This window comes from Gossypium arboreum, chromosome 6 (assembly GCF_025698485.1).
Source record: "Gossypium arboreum isolate Shixiya-1 chromosome 6, ASM2569848v2, whole genome shotgun sequence".
NCBI lineage: Eukaryota > Viridiplantae > Streptophyta > Magnoliopsida > Malvales > Malvaceae > Gossypium > Gossypium arboreum.
Genome location: NC_069075.1, coordinates 142345674 through 142367041, shown reverse-complemented (window position 1 = coordinate 142367041; position 21368 = coordinate 142345674). Strand labels below are relative to the sequence as shown.

Here is a 21368-nt window from a genome sequence, read left to right as displayed (position 1 = left end):
CAGAGACACTTTAAAATTGTGCCACATCATCCTTGAATTTTTAAAAAAAAAAAATTCTTTTTAATATTTTTTGATATTAGATTTTATATAAAATTTTAATCATTTCCAAGTAATGATGTAATGCAATATCAAAATGCCACATTATCATACCTTAATGAAATCTAAGTTCAAGTACTAAATTGAGAAATTTTTCCAAGTTTCAAGACTAATGTGGAAAAAAAGTTTAGGGACCAAGTTAAAAATATTACCAAAGTTAGGGACTAAATGTTGCTATGTCCCTTTTTTTTCAGTAAAAATCCCTCTTCTTCTCTTGAGGCTTGCATGAGCAGGGCCAACGACCGACAGCCACGTCACATCTCCCGCTTAATTTTTCCTTTTATATAAAAATGATGACGATCATCCTTGTCAACTGTGGGCGGGGTAACTAGTAACCATGGTTAATTTACGGTTAAAAGCAGAGCCCCTCATCTATAAATTAACTCCCAAAGCTCCACTGTTTCCTCATGTCGTAGATCAAGCGAATTCTCAGATTCACTGAGTCAATCTCTTCTTTCTCCTGTTGTTTCAAGGTTAGAGATTCCCTCTTCTTCTTCCTTTTGTTTATTTCATCTGATTATAAATCTTACTTTAATTTGTTGAACACACTATTTTGATTCGTAAATATATTGTGATTCTTCTTTCTTTCTTTTTTTTTCAAGTAAATGACCGATCGATGATGAAAAACGTGAGCAAATTGTTGTTTCATTTACCTTTTTTTTGGAGTTTTTTTTCAGTGATGCAAATAAATTTAAGCTAATCCGTCATGATCTTAGATTAGAATTAGTTCTATGTTCTTCTTTGAGTCTGTTATATTTTATTTATCCTTTCATGCATTTCTTCAAGATAATGCTTAGTTAAGCTCTCCAAATTCTGCTCTGTGATTCTTATTTGTTTTCGTTTTTGAAGTTCGTCATTGACGAAACCAGCTTTAGTTTTTTTTTTTTTTTCAAGTAAATGACTGATCGGATTATAAGAAACGTGAAGAATTTGTTGTTTCGTTTACCTTTGTTTTTGCGTTTTCTTTCCGGTGATGCAAAAAAATTTAAACTAATCCGTCATGTTCTTAGATTAGAAATAGCTTTCTGTTCTTCTTTGAGCCTGTTATGTTTGATTTATCGTTTCATGCATTTTTCTCTTTGTGTTCGTCTTTGACGAAACCAGCTTTAGTTTTTCTTTCTTTTTTTTAAATGAATGACTGATCGGAAAACGTGAGCAAATTGTTATTTCTTTTACCTGTGTTTAAGGTTTTCTTTTTCGGTCATGCAAATTAATTTAAGCTAATCTGCCATGATCTTGGATTAGAAATAGTTTTGTAATCTGTTCTTCTTTGAGCTTGTTATATTTGATTTATCGTTTCATGCTTTTCTTGGAAACAAGACGAGATTTGTGCTTTCCTTTTAACTTGATTTTCGATTTTTTTGGGTTTTTGCCAAACAGATTGAATGCTGGAAAAAGCAGGCTTTTCTTCAAGGTAATAATATTTAATTAAGCTCTTGAAATTCAGCTCTGTTTTGCTCTTTGTTTTCGTTTTCGAATTTCGTTGTTGACGCAACCAGCTTTAGTTTTTTTTTTTTTCATTTTATTTTTCCTGTTTGGATCCTCTCTTTCAAAAGTGTTAATTTTGGTTACGGTGACACCCGCAACTCTCCTTGGTTGGTATCTGCCCTCGCGCAAAAGACGGTTGTTATTTAGAATTGGCTTAAATACAAAATTGGTCCTCAAAAATATTTATTTTTTAGTTAAGTACCTAACATTAAAAAAAAAACTGGTATCTAATATCTAAACTATTAATTCGGCCTTATTTTAGTGTGATAAATGTAAAAACTACATATGAACTTTAGTTTATTGTGCAATACTATATATGAACTTTGATTTTGTATAATTTTATACATGAAATTTTAATTTAATTTAATTTTCACAAATTACTAATATAATTATCGATATAGCATCATTTTAAGTATACATATAGCAATACAAAAATTATATATATTTAATATGGAAATATATTGATGTATTTATTCCTTTAAATATGTATAATTAAACCAAAATTAAATGGTTTTTTATACTTTTGATAAAAAAACTTTTAGGTACGTAAATGAAAAATGATAGTTTAAGGATCGATTTTATAAACCTTTAGAATTTGATAAGCTTAAATTTTAGGACAAATCTCAAAATTATACATAAAGATTGTTTCAATATGCAATTATACAAGTGAAATTTTATTTTGATTCAATCATGTACATTTAAAACAATACATCAATTTATTTTATATTAGATAAATATAAATATATGTGTATGTGTATGTAATATATAAATATAAAATGATGCTATATAATAATTGTGTTAATAATTTGAGGAATTAAATTAAATCAAAGTTTCATATCTACAATTACATATTAGACCAAACCAGAATTAATTTATAATTTATCTTTTAATATTTTATTTATAATTAGTAAAATTTCTCTGTCGTAATAAAACTTTTATTATTCTTGATGTAGTTGCCATTGGTTGTGGGTTGGATGTCCTTAACCAAATCAGAATTTTGGAATCCGGAAATCCTTCCCAATGCTTATGGCACCAAAATCCGTTTACTATTACACTCTTTGACCTCGGAGTTTTTTAATTTTGATTTAAAAAATCAGGTTTTTTCATTTATATTTTAAAATAAAATAAAATACATGACTGTTTCCCCAACGTTGATTATATTGTAACATTCCAACCACTTATATTATACTAAACTTGTCGGTCCAAATATGAATGTGAACAGAAATAAGATCTTACTATTTAATTAAATTTTAAAAAAGGATCTTACTATATAATTAGCGATCCCAAACAATCAAAGAACTACTTTTTTGGAATCAATAACCAAATTTTCATTTGGATGCCTTATGAGGTACGCTTTTATGATTGAACTCTTAAGTCTTAATCATAAAATTCAATACATTTAAACAAAGGCATAATTTTTATTCTATTGGGGTTATAAAATTTAAGTTGAGTTTCAAGCATAATAATCAATATTATTTAAAAATGATTATATGAAACAATTAAGTTAAAATTTGAGATTTGAAGAATAAAATTTGATAAAATAAGTATTAAATGTAATTATAAAATACATTACATTTTAAAAAGAAAATGCATCTTTAAATATATACCATAAAACTAAAGAAAAATTCAAAAATTAATCTATATTCTAAGGTTATCTAAGTATAAATTAAAATTAAGTATTTTTTGATGTGAATTAAAAATAATTATTTATTCATTATAAAAATTATTTATTTAGATGTGGTAAAAGACGTAAAGATGTACTTTATTGTTTTTTAATTAAAGATGTACTTTATTGTTATCATTCGTTAAATAATAATTGTCTTATATATTTATCAATAATAATAATTGTCTTCATACGGGGCAAAGAATCTTTTGTAGGATGAGCCATCGATACACGTAGATATGAAAATTAATCCAATCAAATTCACAAAACATGAAATTTAACCTTTTGAAGTAGAGTTAGAACCTAGTGGACTATTCTAGAATTTTTCAAGACTAAGGACTTGGTCTTTTGTAAACACTTTAATGACCCTTAATCTCACTTTCTGGGTGAAATAATGTTGTCAATTCCTTTTTCCCTTTGAAAAACAGACACAAGTAAAACCATAAAGCCAACTAGGATAAACCCATGGTTAGTTTCATCCAACAAGAACTTCCCACGTGCTGGCATGTTGTTGCTTAATGCTTAACTAGGGGTTTGTTCTGGTTTTTGCTTGTAAAAATTGAAGGATTTAACATCGTTGGATGGTGGGTGGATAGTAGCACTATTAGAAGAGAGTGGGTGATTAAGGAAACAAAGCCAAGCGGGCCGGCTCTCAACTCTCTCTTCCTGTTGCTTGTCTTAGAAGCTGGTATAAGGATTTTCCAATTTTCTTCTCCTTTCTTCATTATTGATCACTGATCAGTGTTTCAACTGAATATATAATTTGTACATGTAAAATCAGCTGAAATGATAAAAATGAGTTAGCTCTGTTTGGTTGGTCAGAAAAGGAAGGAAAAGAAAAGAAAGTGGAAGACTTTTCTTTTCAATATGTTCTGGGTGTTCTTTTTTTCAGTAGTGTACGTTAAGTCAACCAAAGTCGCTGAGTTATGGAACTCGGAAGCTAAAATATACTGATCTTTTTTTTCTCCCCCCTCCCCCTTCACTTTGTTGAAAAACCAAACAAAGTAATCAATCATAGCTTGCAGCTGATCAATTTTGTTCCTTTGATTTTTCTTTTAGCTGATTGAACGCAGGCATCCAGCCGCCCAACTCCTTCATACAGTGAGGTAAGTTTATGTCCTTGGTTCCCCTCCTTAATAAAGAGTTATATATGTGCAATTGTTTGATTGTGTTTATGCTGAAAAAAAATTTCCCCTCATTATTTTTGAGAAATAATTCTATCTGAATCAGAATATATCAAACGGGGGAAGAAAGAAGCTCCCCATGATTAAGATATATTGATTAAATCTAAAAGTTTTGCCTTAAAATAATTAGTCCATTTTTATCTTTTTCTTTGTCAATATTATCTGGATAAATTTTGGTGTTCCATTGCGCCCTTGTGAGTTAAAAGAAAAAATAATTTAATTGGTTGCTTGGTCTTGGTCTATTCAGAGATGTTTATTATCAATCAACAAAATGGATAGCTTTGAAGGATTCTACATGATTTTATATGTGCATATAATGTATCATCTACTAGTCCTTTTTGCGAATTTTCAGTTTAATGTTGATTAGTAGTACAAGCTTTGATATCCACTAGCTTCAAAAGCCTTCCTTTTTATAGTTGCACCCCATAGGCTATAAACTCCTTGGTGATGTGTTTTTTATTTTGTCTGAAATCAGAATCAGATCATCATGATCGCTTCAGCAGCTTCCCTATCTGCGTGTATTGCTATCACCAGCACCAATGAAGAGCTCTTTATCGGTCTCGACAAATTGACTAGTGGTTCTCCTCTACCGTGCAATGTTATCGAAGTAAATCCTTACAGCGTCGAGCCCCAATACTTACCAGGTAAGGACCATTGTTTTTGCCATAACTTACCAATAAATTTGCTATAATCTAACAAATTGCATCATTAGGAACAAATAAGCATTTCTCTTTCTGACCCTTTGTTTCAATTAATGTCTCTTTCGGAAAATGAATAAGGTTTTGTTTCTATTATGCCATCAGTGGACTATCACTTTGTCTGCCACTTGTAGATGTATGTTCAATATATGTGTTATGCATTAAACATATCCTCATGCATGCCAACTATGATGCAAGAGGATCAATCTCTGATCTTACTTAATTACTGTATGCAGATGGTATTTGGTTTTTGATTAGCTCAAATGATAAGACTGATATGGAACATGGCCTCTGGAAGGTCAAAGAGCAGGCCCGTGAAGTCTTCTCAAACTCTGATATTATCGGTTGGAGAACCACTTTTGTGTACGACAAGGATCAAGTCCCTCATGAACATAAAACTAACTGGGTAATGCAAGTTTTCAGCACAACTCAGAAGAGATTGTGCGACGAAAATGCAAACAAGGTACTTTTACTAAAACAGAATGTCCTACAAGCTTAAAGTTTAATACATTTGTCCTATTTCAGTTATCAACTCAACCTGCCAGTCATTAGCCGGTCTGGTTGGATAATATGCAGGAAACCATCTCTATGTGTAGAGTTTTTCTTGTTCCAAGTGATGAAATGCAGCAGAAAGTGTCTAGTGCTCGTATTGGCACTGAAAATCATTTACCACAACCTCCTATTCTGGATGCTAACTGCAGTACAGGAATAGGTTCCTCGAGCAACCGTCAGGTATCTCATTGTCTGCACACTTACTTTTCTTTGGTCAGTTTACACAAGTCTTTCAAGTTGACGGCTTATTCCACCAAACTATCAATTTGGACATTTTGCTTTAACGTTGAATATATCAAAATCACCAAAAACATCATGAAGGTGCCCCTAAGACATGAATTATTTATAGCTTCTTAAGTTGTGAATTGTTCATAGTCTGGCTGAAGTTCAACCGTGTTTGATTACAATGTAAATTTTTGTGTTAAGGTTAAAAAAACTGGACCGAATTACTTTCAGAAACTAAAAATCGAATAGTTTGAGTCTTAGGATGTCATCTAAGATCGATTAGATACCACTAGACAACTAAATGCATCTCGTCAACATCTTTGAATAATTAAGTTCTGTTGCTGTTCTGTTTGTCTATTTGAGGTGTAGCCATTACTTGTAGGTGAACAAGCATGATGAGAAAGAAGGATTGGCTGTTGCAGGGACAATTCCCGTTCCAGAGCATCAAGATGAAAATGATGTTGAAATGGATTGTTTCACAGAAGCTCATATTGATTCTTTTTCACGTGGTGACTTTCTGGAAATGAACGATCTCATCAACCATGTATCTTCTTCGAGTTCCGGTAATTCAAGCGCTCCGAGCATGTCGTCAGATGAATGTTTTGACTCAATGGCTTTCTTACAAGATCTAGATCAAGACCTAGTTTTGGAACAGAATGACATAGGCAAAAAGCTTGATGTCTCTGCATCCAACAGGTTGGACGAGGTGGTTTTGGTTCCGGCTACTTTAGGTATGTCAACTTTTCTGACTTCTTTCATTTCTTTTATCCATATTCATAGTTTAGTTCCGTAGAAAATATTTACTAATCCTAGCATGCCATTTTATGTCCTATTATATGCCTTTATCTGGTGAGATATGGTATCATGATATAGCCATGCATGAAAACTACTAGGGGAGGGCAAAGGTTTCGATGGTATAAAAGGAATTATTTCTTTAGATCCTTCAAATTTTATTTTGTATGATCGTATAGAGACCCCTTAAATTGCCTAGTTAAGACTAATAAATAGACCCTTAAATTTTATTTTTGGTCAGTTAATCTTCTATTGATTTGGGTGGTATTTATTTAAAGATCCCATTATACTGGGATCCCATATAAGGGCAAAGCCAGAAAATTACTTTAGGGGGCCAAAAATGAATAATAAACTTTTGGAGGTCAAAGTATAATTTTTTCATTATACAAACTTACGATTTGACAAAATTTAAAGGGCTTCTATAACAAATTTACCTTGGGGAGGCAAGGCAACTCCCTGCACTATCCTCGCCTCTGATACAATAGAATCCTTTTAAATCAACGGTTAAAATAGAAAGATAGAAAAAGAAAATCAATCCAGTGTTGATCATTCCAAGTACAATTTGCATTGGGATTGGGAAATGTGAGTTTATCTTCTAACCAATTCAACCAGTTTCAACGTTGATTTCCAAAGAAAAACAACTTTTGCTAACACAATTTTCTATTTTTTGACGGGACTTGATCAAACGGCTACAGTTTTCTTAGTTCTGTCTTATAACCACAGTCGTTGATTTAAAAAGGATCTCACAAGATCCCATTATAATAAGATCTCATCTTAGATGTTACCATCAATTTGAGTTATAAAAAATTACAGATTGTTGTCATTACAAGTCGAGATCATTTCGGGTTTTTAGTCACTTCAAACTTTGAATCATTTCGAGTTATTTGTTCAAGTAATTTCGAATTGCTTTTTCAGACCATTTGAAGCTGGTCAGTTAACTTGTGTATACGTTATTGGTTTCTTGCAGTATCTGTTGTTAGTATTGAAGGCAATGATTCGTCTAGTAATGAATTGTTAAAAACCACTAGCTCTGTACCTAATTCAGCTAATAACAATGAGATCTCAAAGCATGCTACGGGGAACCAAAGGGATGAAGGTCCATCATCATCATCATCATCATCATCTGTTAAACCGAAATCTAGTAGAAGGAAGAGAGATGCTTTGGGTAGAATGAAAGAGCTTCGAAAGAAGTACTTATGCTTTATGCCATTTTAGATCTCAGAGGTATGTGCTTTTTTTGTAAGATATCCAAATTATGAGTATCACAAAGTGTAGATTAAATTATAACTCTCACCTAGCTCTTAACAAGCTAAGCGAATTATTGCACTATTATCATATTCAGTGTGTAGATTTTTACTGTTATGTGTTAAAGCCTTATTCAATATCAGGGCCTAAACAAAAATGAATGAAACTTAGCATTGGTCCCCGTCTTCAATTATCTTATTACATTTTCTAGAGACCACTAGATTTTATATATTTACAGTTTACTCTCATAAACCTAGTTGGAGTGAATTACTGTTAACTCAGACATCACAGATCGGACTGCCTCGGTAATTTGAACCCCTAAAGTGAATGTTAGAATAAACACTTAGTAGTTAGTACCACTCAGCCAGTTGAGGTTCTCAGCATTCCTAAATTGACTCGATTGAGATTTTGACATGTTAAATAGAAGATCTTTGAATTTAAATATCATCATATGTGGGTTAAGTTTAGATTTATTTTGATGAGCTAATTTATAAGTTAATTATTCAATTTAATGTTTGTAAAATGTATTCTAATTGTAATTGATTTTTTAATGTGTTACTAAATATTAGTATAGTGAAATTGTATCATTTAAGAAATAAGTTGAACTAATATGCAATCTCCAAGAGCTTGCCATAGTTTTGATGTCAACTAAGATAGGTCCTCAGTTGGAGTCTCAATTATGATTCGAATTTGAAAATTAATCCACTAGTTTAAATACAAATCCTACTCAATTTGATTTTATAAAAAAATAACTTGAATTCATTTAATTTAAACTCAGAACAATTTGAACATAAAATAATTTGAATTTAAAGTGATCAAATTCAAAATAATTTCAATTCGTAATGGTTTAACTTGAAAATTTTGAACCTCAAATTTGAATATTTTGAACTTAAAAGAACTTAAATTTAAAATCGATATGAGTTAAAATTTAATTTTTCCTAATAATCATATAATTCACTTCATAATCAACATTCGTTGATGTTGAAATCCACGCATGATAACCGCACATGATTGGACTCGAAAATCTATGTATATAAGTGTGCATGGTAAGTTTTGAACTTGGGTATTGAAGACCTTTGGCCTTTGTCTTTAATAATTGAGCCAATACCTCATTGACTATTGTAATGATCTAAAAGATACAGGTTTAAACATATTTAAATACGTAATATCTTTCATTTTAAGGATTAAAGGTTATACCTTATAGTAATATAAAATATTAGTTTGAAAATATTTATCTTTTATATTTTAATATGTGTGTAATAATACATAGTCACGAAGAAGATGATAATATTTAAACTCGAGATAACATTATTTTCACTATCTTAACAAAAATCATATTTAATTTTTATATTAACCTTTTATAAATTTATTACATAATTTTTTCTTCTAAATTATAAATGTGTCATAATCTTTAATTAAAGAAAAGGCATAATAATAAATATAACCTTAAATATTTACATCTTTTATCAATTTAAATTATTATTTTTTTAGTTAAATTTGATCATCGAGATTTTAAAAAGAATTATATTTGACCATCAAACTTAAAAAAAAAGTCTAATTGTTGTTTTTAACAAAAATATTGATTAAAACATTAAATTTTCGAGCATGATAATTTACGTGTATTTTATAATATTTTATTAGAACTTTTTAATTTTATTTTATTTTTAAATATTTTTGTAACTTTTAAAATATTTATTGACGTGATATATAACATCGTTAATATTTTATTTTAAAAAATTAACATCAAATTTAATTCAAAAACAAAATAAAGATAAAATTAATTAAAATATATATTAAAGAATAAATTTTATTTTTATTTTAAAAACCCTCAATACCCAACAACCGCTTTAATTAAAAAAAATCTTTGCGCCTACTAAAGCTAGCTATTATGTTTTCAAAGCTTACCCAAAATAAAAATCCCCAATAAACAACAGCCTACCGACAAGAAAATACTAGCGAAGGCGAAGCTCATTTTATCTACTACGACCACATGTCTGCGTTCTCAATTTTTCCTTAATAATCGTAAAGTTTAAAACTAAATGCTCCCTCAATCCACGTCCATGTTGGGTCCACCTGCCAAAATTATTCTGAATTTTATACCTCTAAATCTCAACAAATATCAAATACCTATTCCCGTTTATATCCCTCAATTTTGACTTAATTTGCGAGTTCAGTTCCACCAATTTCAAATCATATTTATTCAAATCTTAAATTATTCAAATTTAAAATAATGAAAAAAAATATAACCACTTGAAATGATTAGAATAAATGAATTTGGAAATTATTTTTACACTGAGATTTGAATTTTTTTATCAAAGTCAAACCCAGAACTTTGTAATTATTTTTACATTGAGGTTTGAATTTTTTTCAAATTAATCTTTGATATTTCCTTCAAAATCTTAAAGTTCAGGAACAACTTGAAATGATCCGAATAAATGAACTTGGTAACTATTCTTATTTCGGGATCTAAATTTTTTTTATCCAAATTAGAACCTGAACTTTGCAATTATTTCTATGTTGAGGCTTAAATTTTTTTCCAAAATAATCTTTGATATTTCCTTCAAAATCTTAAAGTTTAGGGCTTAATATAGAAATAATTGTCAAGTTCAGGAACTAATTTAGACAGAAAAGTGTAAGCCTCGATTTGGGAACGAATACCTAGTTCAAGCCCCAACGTGAGAATAATTGTCAAGTTTAAGACTTAACTTAGATAATAATAAAAAATTCAGGCGTCAAATAATAATTTAACCCAATAAATAACCCCAAGTCGATATTAATTAAAATGATTCAAAAAATTTATGGCCTAAATTGAGTTGATCCAAATTAATCCCAACCTATATAAAAATAGAACTCTAATTTAAGGTCAATCATGACACTGGCTCGATGACAAAATTGTATGGATTTCAAATTGATTGTGATAAAATTTAAGATTCAATCTCTATATTTATAAACCTCTTTTCATTTTATTATTGTAATGTAATCGCTTACTTGTATAAAAAATCCGATTAAAGCATAAAAGAAAGAGATGATCCACATGAAAATAATCTGGGTTAGTGGGCAGAGTAGTGTTGTAGTAGTTACACAGTGTGGAGCCCCAATGTCCTGTCTGCTTTTCCTAGCATGCCTTGTCATTTGCGCTTTTGCTTCCATTTCACATTTTGCTTTGCTCTCCGCATTCATTCATATTAAACGTGAGATAATATCACGTTTGATATCTGTATTTTTATAGAATGTTCAATGTGGTACATAGACTATCAACATGTGCTTTGGAGTTAATTTCAACATACATCCCTGAAGTATGGCCGTCGTTTTATATTGGTTCCTAAACTTTAAAATGTTCTATTTGAATCCCCAAATTATAAATGTTATATCAATCAGGTTATTTCATCATTAAAGCTGTTGATTTAACTGTTAAATGACATGTCAAATATTATGTAGCTAAATTTAAAATGAAAAATTAAAAATAGAATGTTGTCGTATAACTTTTAAAAGTAAAAAAAAGTAAAATTGGAAAAAAAAGTGAATAATAAAGCATTAGTAAAAATTTGAAAACCTCAACACTAATATTTTTAAAGCATTCATTTTACAATACTCTTTTTTTTCTTACAATTTTCATTTTAAATTATGATAAATAATATTTGACATGTCATTTAATGATTAAATTAGCGGTTCTAGTAATGGAAGGACCTAATTGATATAGCCTCAATAGTTTGGGGATGTAATTAGATTGATTTGAAGTTTAGGGACTAATTTAGAATAAGGCTAATAGTTTGGGTGTTTGATGAAATTAACTCTTTGTTTTATTATGGTACTTGTATTTTTGTAAATTGTCCAATGTGATATATGTAATTTAAAAAAGTCCGATATAATACCTAAACTATTAATATGTGTTTTATAATATGGAAGAAGGAAAAGAGAAGATAACAAAAATAGAAAGGAAAGCGGACAAAGATCGGCAACAACCGGCACGAGGTCGGTCACACTATTTGTTGAAGGAGACTTAAGGTTTGAAAAGAGAAGAGAAAAAAGAGTTTTTTTGATAAATTTGATAACTATTTGAACTATTAACTATTACAAGTCCTAATGATCAATACCAGTCGTTTCTTGTATTTTTTTTTGGTTACTTATGCTTCATAAAAATTAAGATTTTCAAAATTAAATTGATGGTCAAATTGGTTAAGCCACTAATTCGTCAATCCAACTAGTTTATCTGGTTCAATTAAATAAATTATAAAAATAAAAATATTAAACATCGGATTCAATCGCGTGGTTCAATCAGTTTTTGTTTAGTTCATACCAATTTTCAAATTAATTGATTCCCAGCAATTCTTCAAACCGATATCTCGATCCAATCCAATTCAAACAACCCTGATGAAAACTCACCATCTTTTCTACATGCACTAAAAATGAAGACAAAAAAAAAAAAAAAAGAGGCAAAAAAAGTCCTTTGCCCGCACATAGCCATACCACTGTACTACAAAATTTGTGTTTAGTCAAAAAGATTATGCCACTGCTAATCTCTCCCGCCAAAAAAAAAAAAAAAAAAGCCTTTAGCTTTGTTTGATTAAACTCCATTATTATTAGGTCACTATTAATTTAATTAAATTTAGGTTAAACTATAAAAATAGTTACTTTTATTTGCCCTATATTACATTTTAGTCACTTTTGTTTGAAATGTTATATTTTAGTCACTTACGTTATCGTTTTACTACGAAGTAGTCACTCTACCGTTAAACCTCGTTACCTCCCTAGCGACAGTCAACTTGGATATCCAGTTGCAGGGATGAAAATAGGTTTTTAATTAAATAAATTTAATTCAAATTGCCATGTAGGACAGCCAAGTTGGCATTTAAAACCCATTTGGACTGCCACTATGACCGTTGTTAAGGAGGTAACAAAGCTTAATGGTAGAGTGACCACTTCGTAACAAAACGATAGCGTAAGTGATTAAAACGTAACATGTCAAACATAAGTGACTAAAATGTAATCGAAGGCAAACAAAAGTGACTATTTTTGTAGTTGACCCTTTAATTTAATATTTTTTTATTTATTCTTCACTTATTCGAACAATTCGGTGCTCCCATGCTTATAATAATCACTGTCGGATCAAATCCATACAATCAATTTCTTATCCAATTAATCAACGGCTCTCATAAATGCTCGAGGGCATATAATAATAATGGGTTAATTTCGTAAGACATCTCCTCGGACCAGATTCTAAAAATGCAAAATCAAATCTGTTCAAAACACAATAAACCGATAAGATAATTGGGTAAATTTGATAAAAAGACCTCTTTGTTTTTTTCTTAATTCTGATATTGAGCAAATTGATTTCCTTCTAAAAAAACCAGAGCAATTTACTCTCTATCAATTTCAAAAGCAAGCAACTAAAGACAATTAATCGCAAGATTAATGATTTTTCGTCAATTGTACATGTTTTTTTATTGGTATAATAATAAATTTGGCCCTTAACATTTATACATTCTATCAAATTGGTCTTGATTTAATGAATTTAACATGCAACATTTACGCATTCTGTCAACATTGACACAAAACATATAAATATCAATGGCTAAATTTGTTATTATACCATTACAAATTATTTATAGTTGAGGAAAAACATTAATGTCATGATTAATTGTCTTTATTTGCTCACTTTCGAGATTAATATGGATTAAATAGCTTTCATTTTCTTTTAGAGTGACTAATTTGCTTAATATCGAAATTGAAAGGGACTAAGGAGGTTTTTTACCAACAAAGTTCATACATGACATTTGTTCATGATGAAACTCAAACCTGGGTGTTTAAGCCTTAACTATCAATGCTAAGGCCTTACTAGTAATATTATAATTGAATATTCAAAGTACCAATATAATATAAATTATGTTTTTTTCGTCAATTTAGTCACTAGCTCTGGTATTAAGTGTTAGTTTAAATATAAACACACGTAATTAGATTTTAAATGGGTTTTTTAAAAATTACCTAAAATATTAACAATTCGGTCTATTTTTTAAAATGTCATATATAAATTTGTCCATATACTACGTAAACATGAGTTGCAATTCTTAAATATGTCATCTCTAGTGTTTAAACACAAAATTTTTCAGGATTAATATATACGAAGATATTGAACTTAATAATTTGTACTTACTCGATACCTAAACTTTTAATTTGACCCGATTGATACCTAAACTTGAAAATCATAATCAAATTTAATACTTTTCTTAAATATATATGAATAACACCATTAAACAAAGTGTAATCATCAGCATCTCCTTTCCCATTCTTCAATATTATAATGATAAAAAAATCATAGGCGAAAATGGATTGACGGTAGCTAGAGTCCCACGTCTCATGTGGAATGGACGGATGTGATCCACCCATTGTGGCGGGAAATAAAGTGAAAGAAGAAAGGTTTATTCAAACTAGCATTTTTTAATAAAAAATAATATACATATAATACAAATATCTTAAATATATTGAAACTTTGGATTAATTGTAATAAATATCCTCCGATTATGACTCATATTTTAAATTAATTATAAATTTCCAAATATTTTAATTGAATATTATATTATTCATTTAGGCGTTAAATATTAGCTCAAATTTAATGTCGACCATGCTTAAAACACAGAACCAATGATGCCATGGTGGTATTGGCAATATCAAGACCATGAGACTTTAATGGCCTATATTTGACTCCCACCTTGTGGAAATCATACATGGATTCTATTTAGATTTATCCCGGCTTCAATCATATCATGTATGGATCCTAAATTTGGGTTATTTAGTTCGTGTGCTTCTATCTATACGATATTTATACTTTAAAAACTTAATTAAAATATTTTTTTAAGTTTTGAGATCAATTTAGAATTTGAATGATGCTTCGGGGCTATATAATGAAATTGACCCTAAAAATGATTAATCACATCATTATTATTCTTATCCCATGCCCCAACAAAGACAAACGCTGACGGCAGGTAGCGCCTTCCACGGGAAGTGGGACCGGCCTCCGTTGTGAACTCCCGCTTTCCGTTACGTTTCTCTCTTGTCGTTACATGTATAGTCAATTTACCGAACGAACCGACATGAATTAAATTGGTCAATTTTTGCTTTTAAGTCTCTGTTTTTTTGTACATTTAAAGTTTAGTCCTTTTTATTTTAGGCATAATAATAAATTTAGCCTTTAACGTTTACATATTTTGTCAAATTGACTCCCATTCATTTTTTTAAAGCTAAATTTGGCCTCCAACCTTCCAAAAAAAGTCAATTTACTTTTTTTAATGAAAACGTTGACTAAAACATTACGTTTTTTTAACAATATTGGCATGACAACCTACACGACACTTCATGTTAACATGACACTATTTGTCCTATATACTACGTCAATAGGACAAAGCCAAAAGCTTATCTCTGGGAGGCCAAAAATTAAATTATAAAATTTTAAAGGGTTCAAAGTGCAATTTTATCTCTATATATACGTGTTATTTTAGAATTTTAAAGGGATTTTTTTTTCATCTTTAAGGGCAATAGTATATTTTTATCATTAAAATGGTTTATAACTTCAAAAACTTAAAGTGACTAGAATAATATTTTACTATTTTGGGGTAGGGGCAGAGCCCTTACCTGCCCCTTTGGATTTATCCCTACACGTCAACAAAAAATTTAAAATTTATAGAATTAAAAAATATATAAAAAGTTCATGAAATAAAAAAAAAAACATAGCATAAAGTACATGTTGGACTGCCATACGAGCTTTCATTTTAAAAGTTTAACATTTTAGTCTGTATTCCCTTTAAAAAAACAACTCGATTCTTTTAAAAATGTTTATGGTCAACTTTGACATTTTTTAAAAAGGTTGAGGATCGATTTTAGCTCAAAAAAATGAATAATAACAAAATTGACAAAAATGTAAATGTTAAGAGCTTTATTTGTCATTATGCCTTTATTTTATTTCCATATATTTATTTATTCTACTTTTCACATTTCAAAATTCAAATTCAATTGAACCCCGCATGATGATCTAATGGTCAAGGTGTTCATTGTTCCAAGTATGGTCTAGATTCGAGTCATGCTAGTCGCATTTTTTGATTCGGGCTTTACCATGTTCTTGTAATTCACCAAAGAAAAAAAAATCAAATTCAATTGTTTACATCATCAAAATTATTTCATTAAATTCACAAATGTAATAGTTTAAAATAATAATAAAAACTCATTTAAAAACATGAATAATTTGATAACGAACATAATAATTTGATTTGTATTTTTAACTTTAAAAATAAAAAGGATTAAATTGATTAAAATAAAAATAGTGATACTAAATTTCAAATATACCAATAATGCAAGGGTTTGAAGCATTTTTGATCAATAAAATTAAAATTAAAATTTTTTAAATCAAGCAATAATACAATCTGTCATAGTTTTACTTTAATAATGTTTCATGCTATTGCTAGCTTCTTTAATTTCTACAAAATTATTCACATTTTTCATTAAATGTGCTTTAATGCATTACTTAACATTTTGTTTGAACACTAAGAGAAGAGAATGAAAGAAAGATAAAAAAACTAAAGATAATTTGTTTTAAAGATTTCTTTAAAAATTATAAAACAAAAAAAATTATATGTTTATGTATTATTCAGAATTTGTAATTTAGTCTTTATACTTTTTATGAATTTAATCCTCTACTTTTCAAATTTCAAAATTTAGGTCTAATTGTTAAAAATGTTAAAATTTTTTATTAAATTCAAGTTCATTATAATGTCATTTTTAATTTCATTGCTACCAAATGAGTATTTTTTTATTCCAAATTGTCACACCTAACAAATTTAATAAAAAAATAACTGTGTTAATAATTGGACTTGAATTTTGAAATCTGAAAAGTAGAGGATTAGATTCTTAAAAATAAAAGTATAGGGACTAAGTTCTAAATTTGCAAAGAGCAAAAGGACCTAAGGCATATTTTAACCAATTATAAAGTAGTGTAATGATAAAATTTCCTTTTGACCATTCAACAGTTCATAAATCAATTATGACTCTCCTAATTTTTTCTACCTTCGTCCCCGACCGAAACGATAGCAGTTAAATCTATTTAGTTAAATTTTGCTATTATTTATGTACTAAGTATAAAGTTATAGATTTAGTCTATGCTCTCCAATTGGATCATTTTAAATTTTGAAATTTTAATTTTGACGCAAATAACAGCCTTTTAAATCTATTATTTGACTCTCTTTTTTTATGAGAAATATATGAAAATAACAAGCTAATATAACATTAACATGCGATAAAATGTTTGTGGAATCAGATTTTAGAAATAACATAATTTAATAATTTAACAATTATTATTTGTTTGAGACTGAAATTTTAAAATTCAAAAAGCACAAAAATTAAAAATAACCAAATTAAATTGTAAGGACTAAATTCGTAACTTATGTATAGTATAGAGACTGATAACCAATTTAACTAAAAAAAAGCAAATGTTTGAAATGTGAAAATAGGGGCAATAGCGTCGTTTCAAGAATCCCACAAACTCCGATCTTTTACAGCAAGTCAAACAGTCAACCCCCTTAAAAGACAAAACCGCTATCTAATCAAAAAGCAAACCGCTAGTGGTATTGGAAACCTGCTGCAAACAAACCGGCATCTTTTATCTAATTTTGAATTTCATCCTTATAGTTTACAAAATTAAGAAATGAAATCCTTTATTTTAATTTATTAAAATTTGATCCTCATATTTTATGCATAAATTTAGTAGAAATAAGCAATTTTATGCAATTAAATAAGGAATTTCATTATTCAAATAATGAATAAAAATTCAAATATCTAAATCCACCTTATAAATTTGATTTTATATATAAATAAAAAGAATTTTAGCATATTTGAATTTAAATTTTACATATTTAGAGATCCGAGAAATAATTAGAAAAGTTGACATCGGTTTTGCAAATTCGAATATCTGGGATAATATTATTTAATTTGAATTCATATTTGGATACTAATACTTGAATAGTTAACGAGTTCAAATTTCCAAGATGATTTGCATATTCAAATAACTCAGAAAATACAGATATACGACCAACTGTGGATCAAATTCTGACAAATTAAATAAAGAGATTAATTTCTTATTTTTTATAAATTATAGGGACGAATTTATAAATTATTCCTTTTATCTCCCATTCGTTTCCTTGATTAAGCAAACGAAAACACTGAAACGATTACGTGTCGTTCTCTTATTGTTCAATTTCATGTCGTCGGGATCAATAGCCAAAAAAATGAAACCAACCAATAATCAAGTACCAATATTCACACCCTCTCTCACATATTTGGTTTTTTTTTTCTCTCACTAAGGAAAAAAACACCTTATTTCTCTTTCAAAAGGACAGCTTTTTTTTCTTACACACACAACAAAATTCCAATAAATTCCCTTAATTTCTCTTAGTTTTTGCTTACGAAAATACTTTATACGTATTAACCAATGCATGATCTTTCGATCCAATGTAATTTCGACCCATAAAACACGCTTGATTTGACTCAGTGAGTTGGAGAAAAAATTATGATGGAAGCAATGGAGAGTTCCGTCGTCAATGGCGGTGGTTTCACTCAGTTACAACAGAGCTATGGAGATAGTAGTGAAGAAGAGCTATCGGTGTTGCCACGTCACACTAAAGTGGTTGTCACTGGGAATAACCGTACCAAATCGGTTCTTGTTGGTCTTCAAGGTGTGGTTAAGAAAGCTGTTGGACTTGGTGGATGGCATTGGCTGGTAAATTCTTTTTTGAATTCTTCATGGAAATGGGGGATTTTGGGTGTGTTTTTTTTTTTGGGGGGTTTATAATGTGAATTCAAATTTGAATTTGAATTTTGCATGTCCTGTTGTATAAGATTTATTTTGAATAGAATTGCAAATTTAGCTTTTTATTATCTAAATCTGCTTGAATTTTGAGGTTTTGGATTTGGGATTTTGATTGCATGTAAGTGTGCATCGATGGATCTGGTGTTTTTGAAGTGTTTATAGCTAATGTATGATGTTATCATTGCATTTGTACAATGAATCTTAAATTTTTTTTTTGGGGGGTTTGCTTTACTTTTTAATCTTCTTCAAAGCATTTCTATTTCATCTCTTTTTAAAAAAATTAAATTAAATTTTGAGGAATTTATTTTCATATTTACATTACTTTTTATTTTTCAATTGCATGTTTAGGGTATTATTGAGATCTTGTTGGAATTGATTTGGTAAATGTTTAAGAACCCCATATTTTATGTTCTTAATTCTGATCTTGGTTCTGCTTGGATATCAATCTCCCAAGGGCTGTATATGTGTGTGTTTGTGTGTGTGTGTGTGTGTGTATTTGCTTATCTTCAACCATTCAAACTTGCAATCCATGATACTGAGTGTAATTGCTGAATGTATCTGGTCCATTCGAAAACTTAAAGAATTTCCGAGCAACCTAGCTTGCAATCATTTCTAAACTTGACCTTTGTTAACTTAGTTTTCAAGAAAATCTGCCCCAAATTTTCTATCATAATCATACAATTTTCTATCTTATTTTGGTTTGGTAGTTTCCAAATGTTGATGTTTAATTGATTTGTTAATGGGACCATATTAGTATATTAATCATTTTACTTTATAGCTTAAAGTGATTAGTGATATTTGTTTATCTAATCAATAAAATCCCAGGTTCTTACAAATGGCATTGAAGTAAAGCTACAACGAAATGCCCTCAGCGTAATCGAAGCTCCCACCGGTAACGAAGAAGATGATGACCTTGAGTTTGGGAACATGCAATGGAACGGATCAGACTTGGGTGAGCCTTTTTTTTGCCTCTCTTTATGCCCTTTTGTCGTTTGAGTCTAAATTTACTTGTTTTTATGTTTTTTTTCGAGCATTATGCTATGTCTAATGATGCTTAACGTTGTGATATAAGATAACCAGTATTTTAGCACTTAAAAATGCTTTTTACATTGTGATTTTTGGATGATAATATTCTCTAGTGAAAAGTAGTTGAGGTTGGTGCATAGGATCCATTGTGTCTTTCACCTTTAACTTTCACTATTTTTTCAAAAAGCTCCATTGTCTCATTTCTTTATCTTCTTTTTATCGGCCCCACCATTCTTACCTTTTTTTTTTTTTTTGCTCTTATCTCTTGATTTCCAGCATCGGATGACACTCAAAAGTCCCATAGATCAAGACATAAGTCGCATAAATCGACGGGGTCTTCTCACAAAACTACGAGCAGGTCTCTTTCCTGTGACTCGCAGTCTAAGAGTTCTGTTTCGACACCCCAGGGGTCTATGGTATATATAATTTATAAAACTCGGTTTTTGGCTTTCTATCGGTTTTGCAAAAATATGTTAGTTATATATATATTTGCCTATAGAAAGTTGACCTCAGCAAACTAGAGATGGCTGCTTTATGGAGATATTGGCGACACTTCAATCTTGTAAGTCCGTCCTTCTTGTTTTTAACGGCACCGCCTTTTAGCTCTTGTATAATGAATCCTTTCTCTTTGCTATTTTCTAGGTGGATGCCATTCCCAATCCATCGAAAGAACAACTAGTCGATATTGTTCAAAGGCATTTCATGTCACAGGTAATTGAACTGTATTTTGGGATTTAACGGTTTTCGGGACAATGTTGGATTACCTAACAAAAATTTACTTTTTCTCGGTATAGCAAATGGATGAGCTGCAGGTGATTGTGGGATTCGTTCAGGCTGCTAAGAGGTTGAAGACCGTTTGCAAATGAACCTCAGACGATCCAATGCTAACAGATACTCAGTATCGTAATATCCTCTTCCCCCCCCCCGGGGGTACATTCGTTAGTGATATCTGTAACATATGTATTCGTGGATCATTTATCCTTCTCGTTCTTAATTAAGTAGGTTTAGTATTCGAGTTCAAGTTAATAGAGAGGTTCAGTTCCATTTTGGTAGAATGGTTTAATGTAGATATAATCCAAAACCTGTTTTACAGAGACCCTCTAAAGAAGTCTCCTTTGTGGCTTCTTTTCTAAAAGCTTTTGCTTGAATGTATCTCTGACTTGGGGAAGTGGATTTCTTGAATTGTATATATTCTTATTTATTATTCCTTTGTCTACTTCTTATATATTATATATATATACATATATTATATACACTTGGCCAGAGGGTCGGGTTGGTTTTGAATCGGATTAATTTGGGTCAATTACACTTAGGGTCTAACTTTACATTTTGGTCACTCATATTTAAATAAAAAATTAATAAAATGAGCAATGAATTTCTAAAATTAACTAATCAAAACATAAAATTTTCTAAGTAGTTAAGATATCAATATCAACTTGTGGCCCTGCCTTTGTCTTTTCTTATTTTTTCCCCTTTTGATAAAACTTTAGAGGGTTATGAGTAACAGTAATCAAAACACGGTATAAATGAACGAGAACAAGAAGTACTCG

General features: G+C 29.7%; 2 protein-coding genes across 5 annotated transcripts; both read left to right on the top strand.

Moving 5' to 3' along the window:
• The first annotated feature begins 424 nt into the window (after positions 1-424).
• On the top strand, positions 425-8133 carry LOC108480276 (NAC domain-containing protein 82-like). 4 transcript variants are annotated; one of them, XM_053030000.1, is made up of 9 exons: positions 427-569; positions 1477-1510; positions 3813-3935; positions 4307-4353; positions 4907-5075; positions 5366-5592; positions 5682-5861; positions 6289-6637; positions 7666-8133. In XM_053030000.1, the coding sequence occupies exons 5-9, from the start codon at positions 4919-4921 to the stop codon at positions 7911-7913; spliced, it is 1161 nt and encodes a 386-aa protein (XP_052885960.1). In that variant the 5' UTR covers positions 427-569; positions 1477-1510; positions 3813-3935; positions 4307-4353; positions 4907-4918; the 3' UTR covers positions 7914-8133. The 4 variants fall into 4 exon arrangements, with proteins under 4 accessions (XP_052885961.1, XP_052885960.1, XP_017638696.1 ...); XM_053030002.1 differs by having other exon boundaries at positions 429-569; positions 5706-5861; XM_053030001.1 differs by lacking the exon at positions 3813-3935 and having other exon boundaries at positions 425-569.
• Positions 8134-18189: 10056 nt separating this feature from the next.
• On the top strand, positions 18190-21022 carry LOC108480697 (uncharacterized). Its single transcript, XM_017783774.2, has 6 exons — positions 18190-18702; positions 19618-19744; positions 20095-20234; positions 20318-20380; positions 20461-20529; positions 20613-21022. The coding sequence occupies exons 1-6, from the start codon at positions 18493-18495 to the stop codon at positions 20682-20684; spliced, it is 681 nt and encodes a 226-aa protein (XP_017639263.1). The 5' UTR covers positions 18190-18492; the 3' UTR covers positions 20685-21022.
• Positions 21023-21368: the final 346 nt, after the last annotated feature.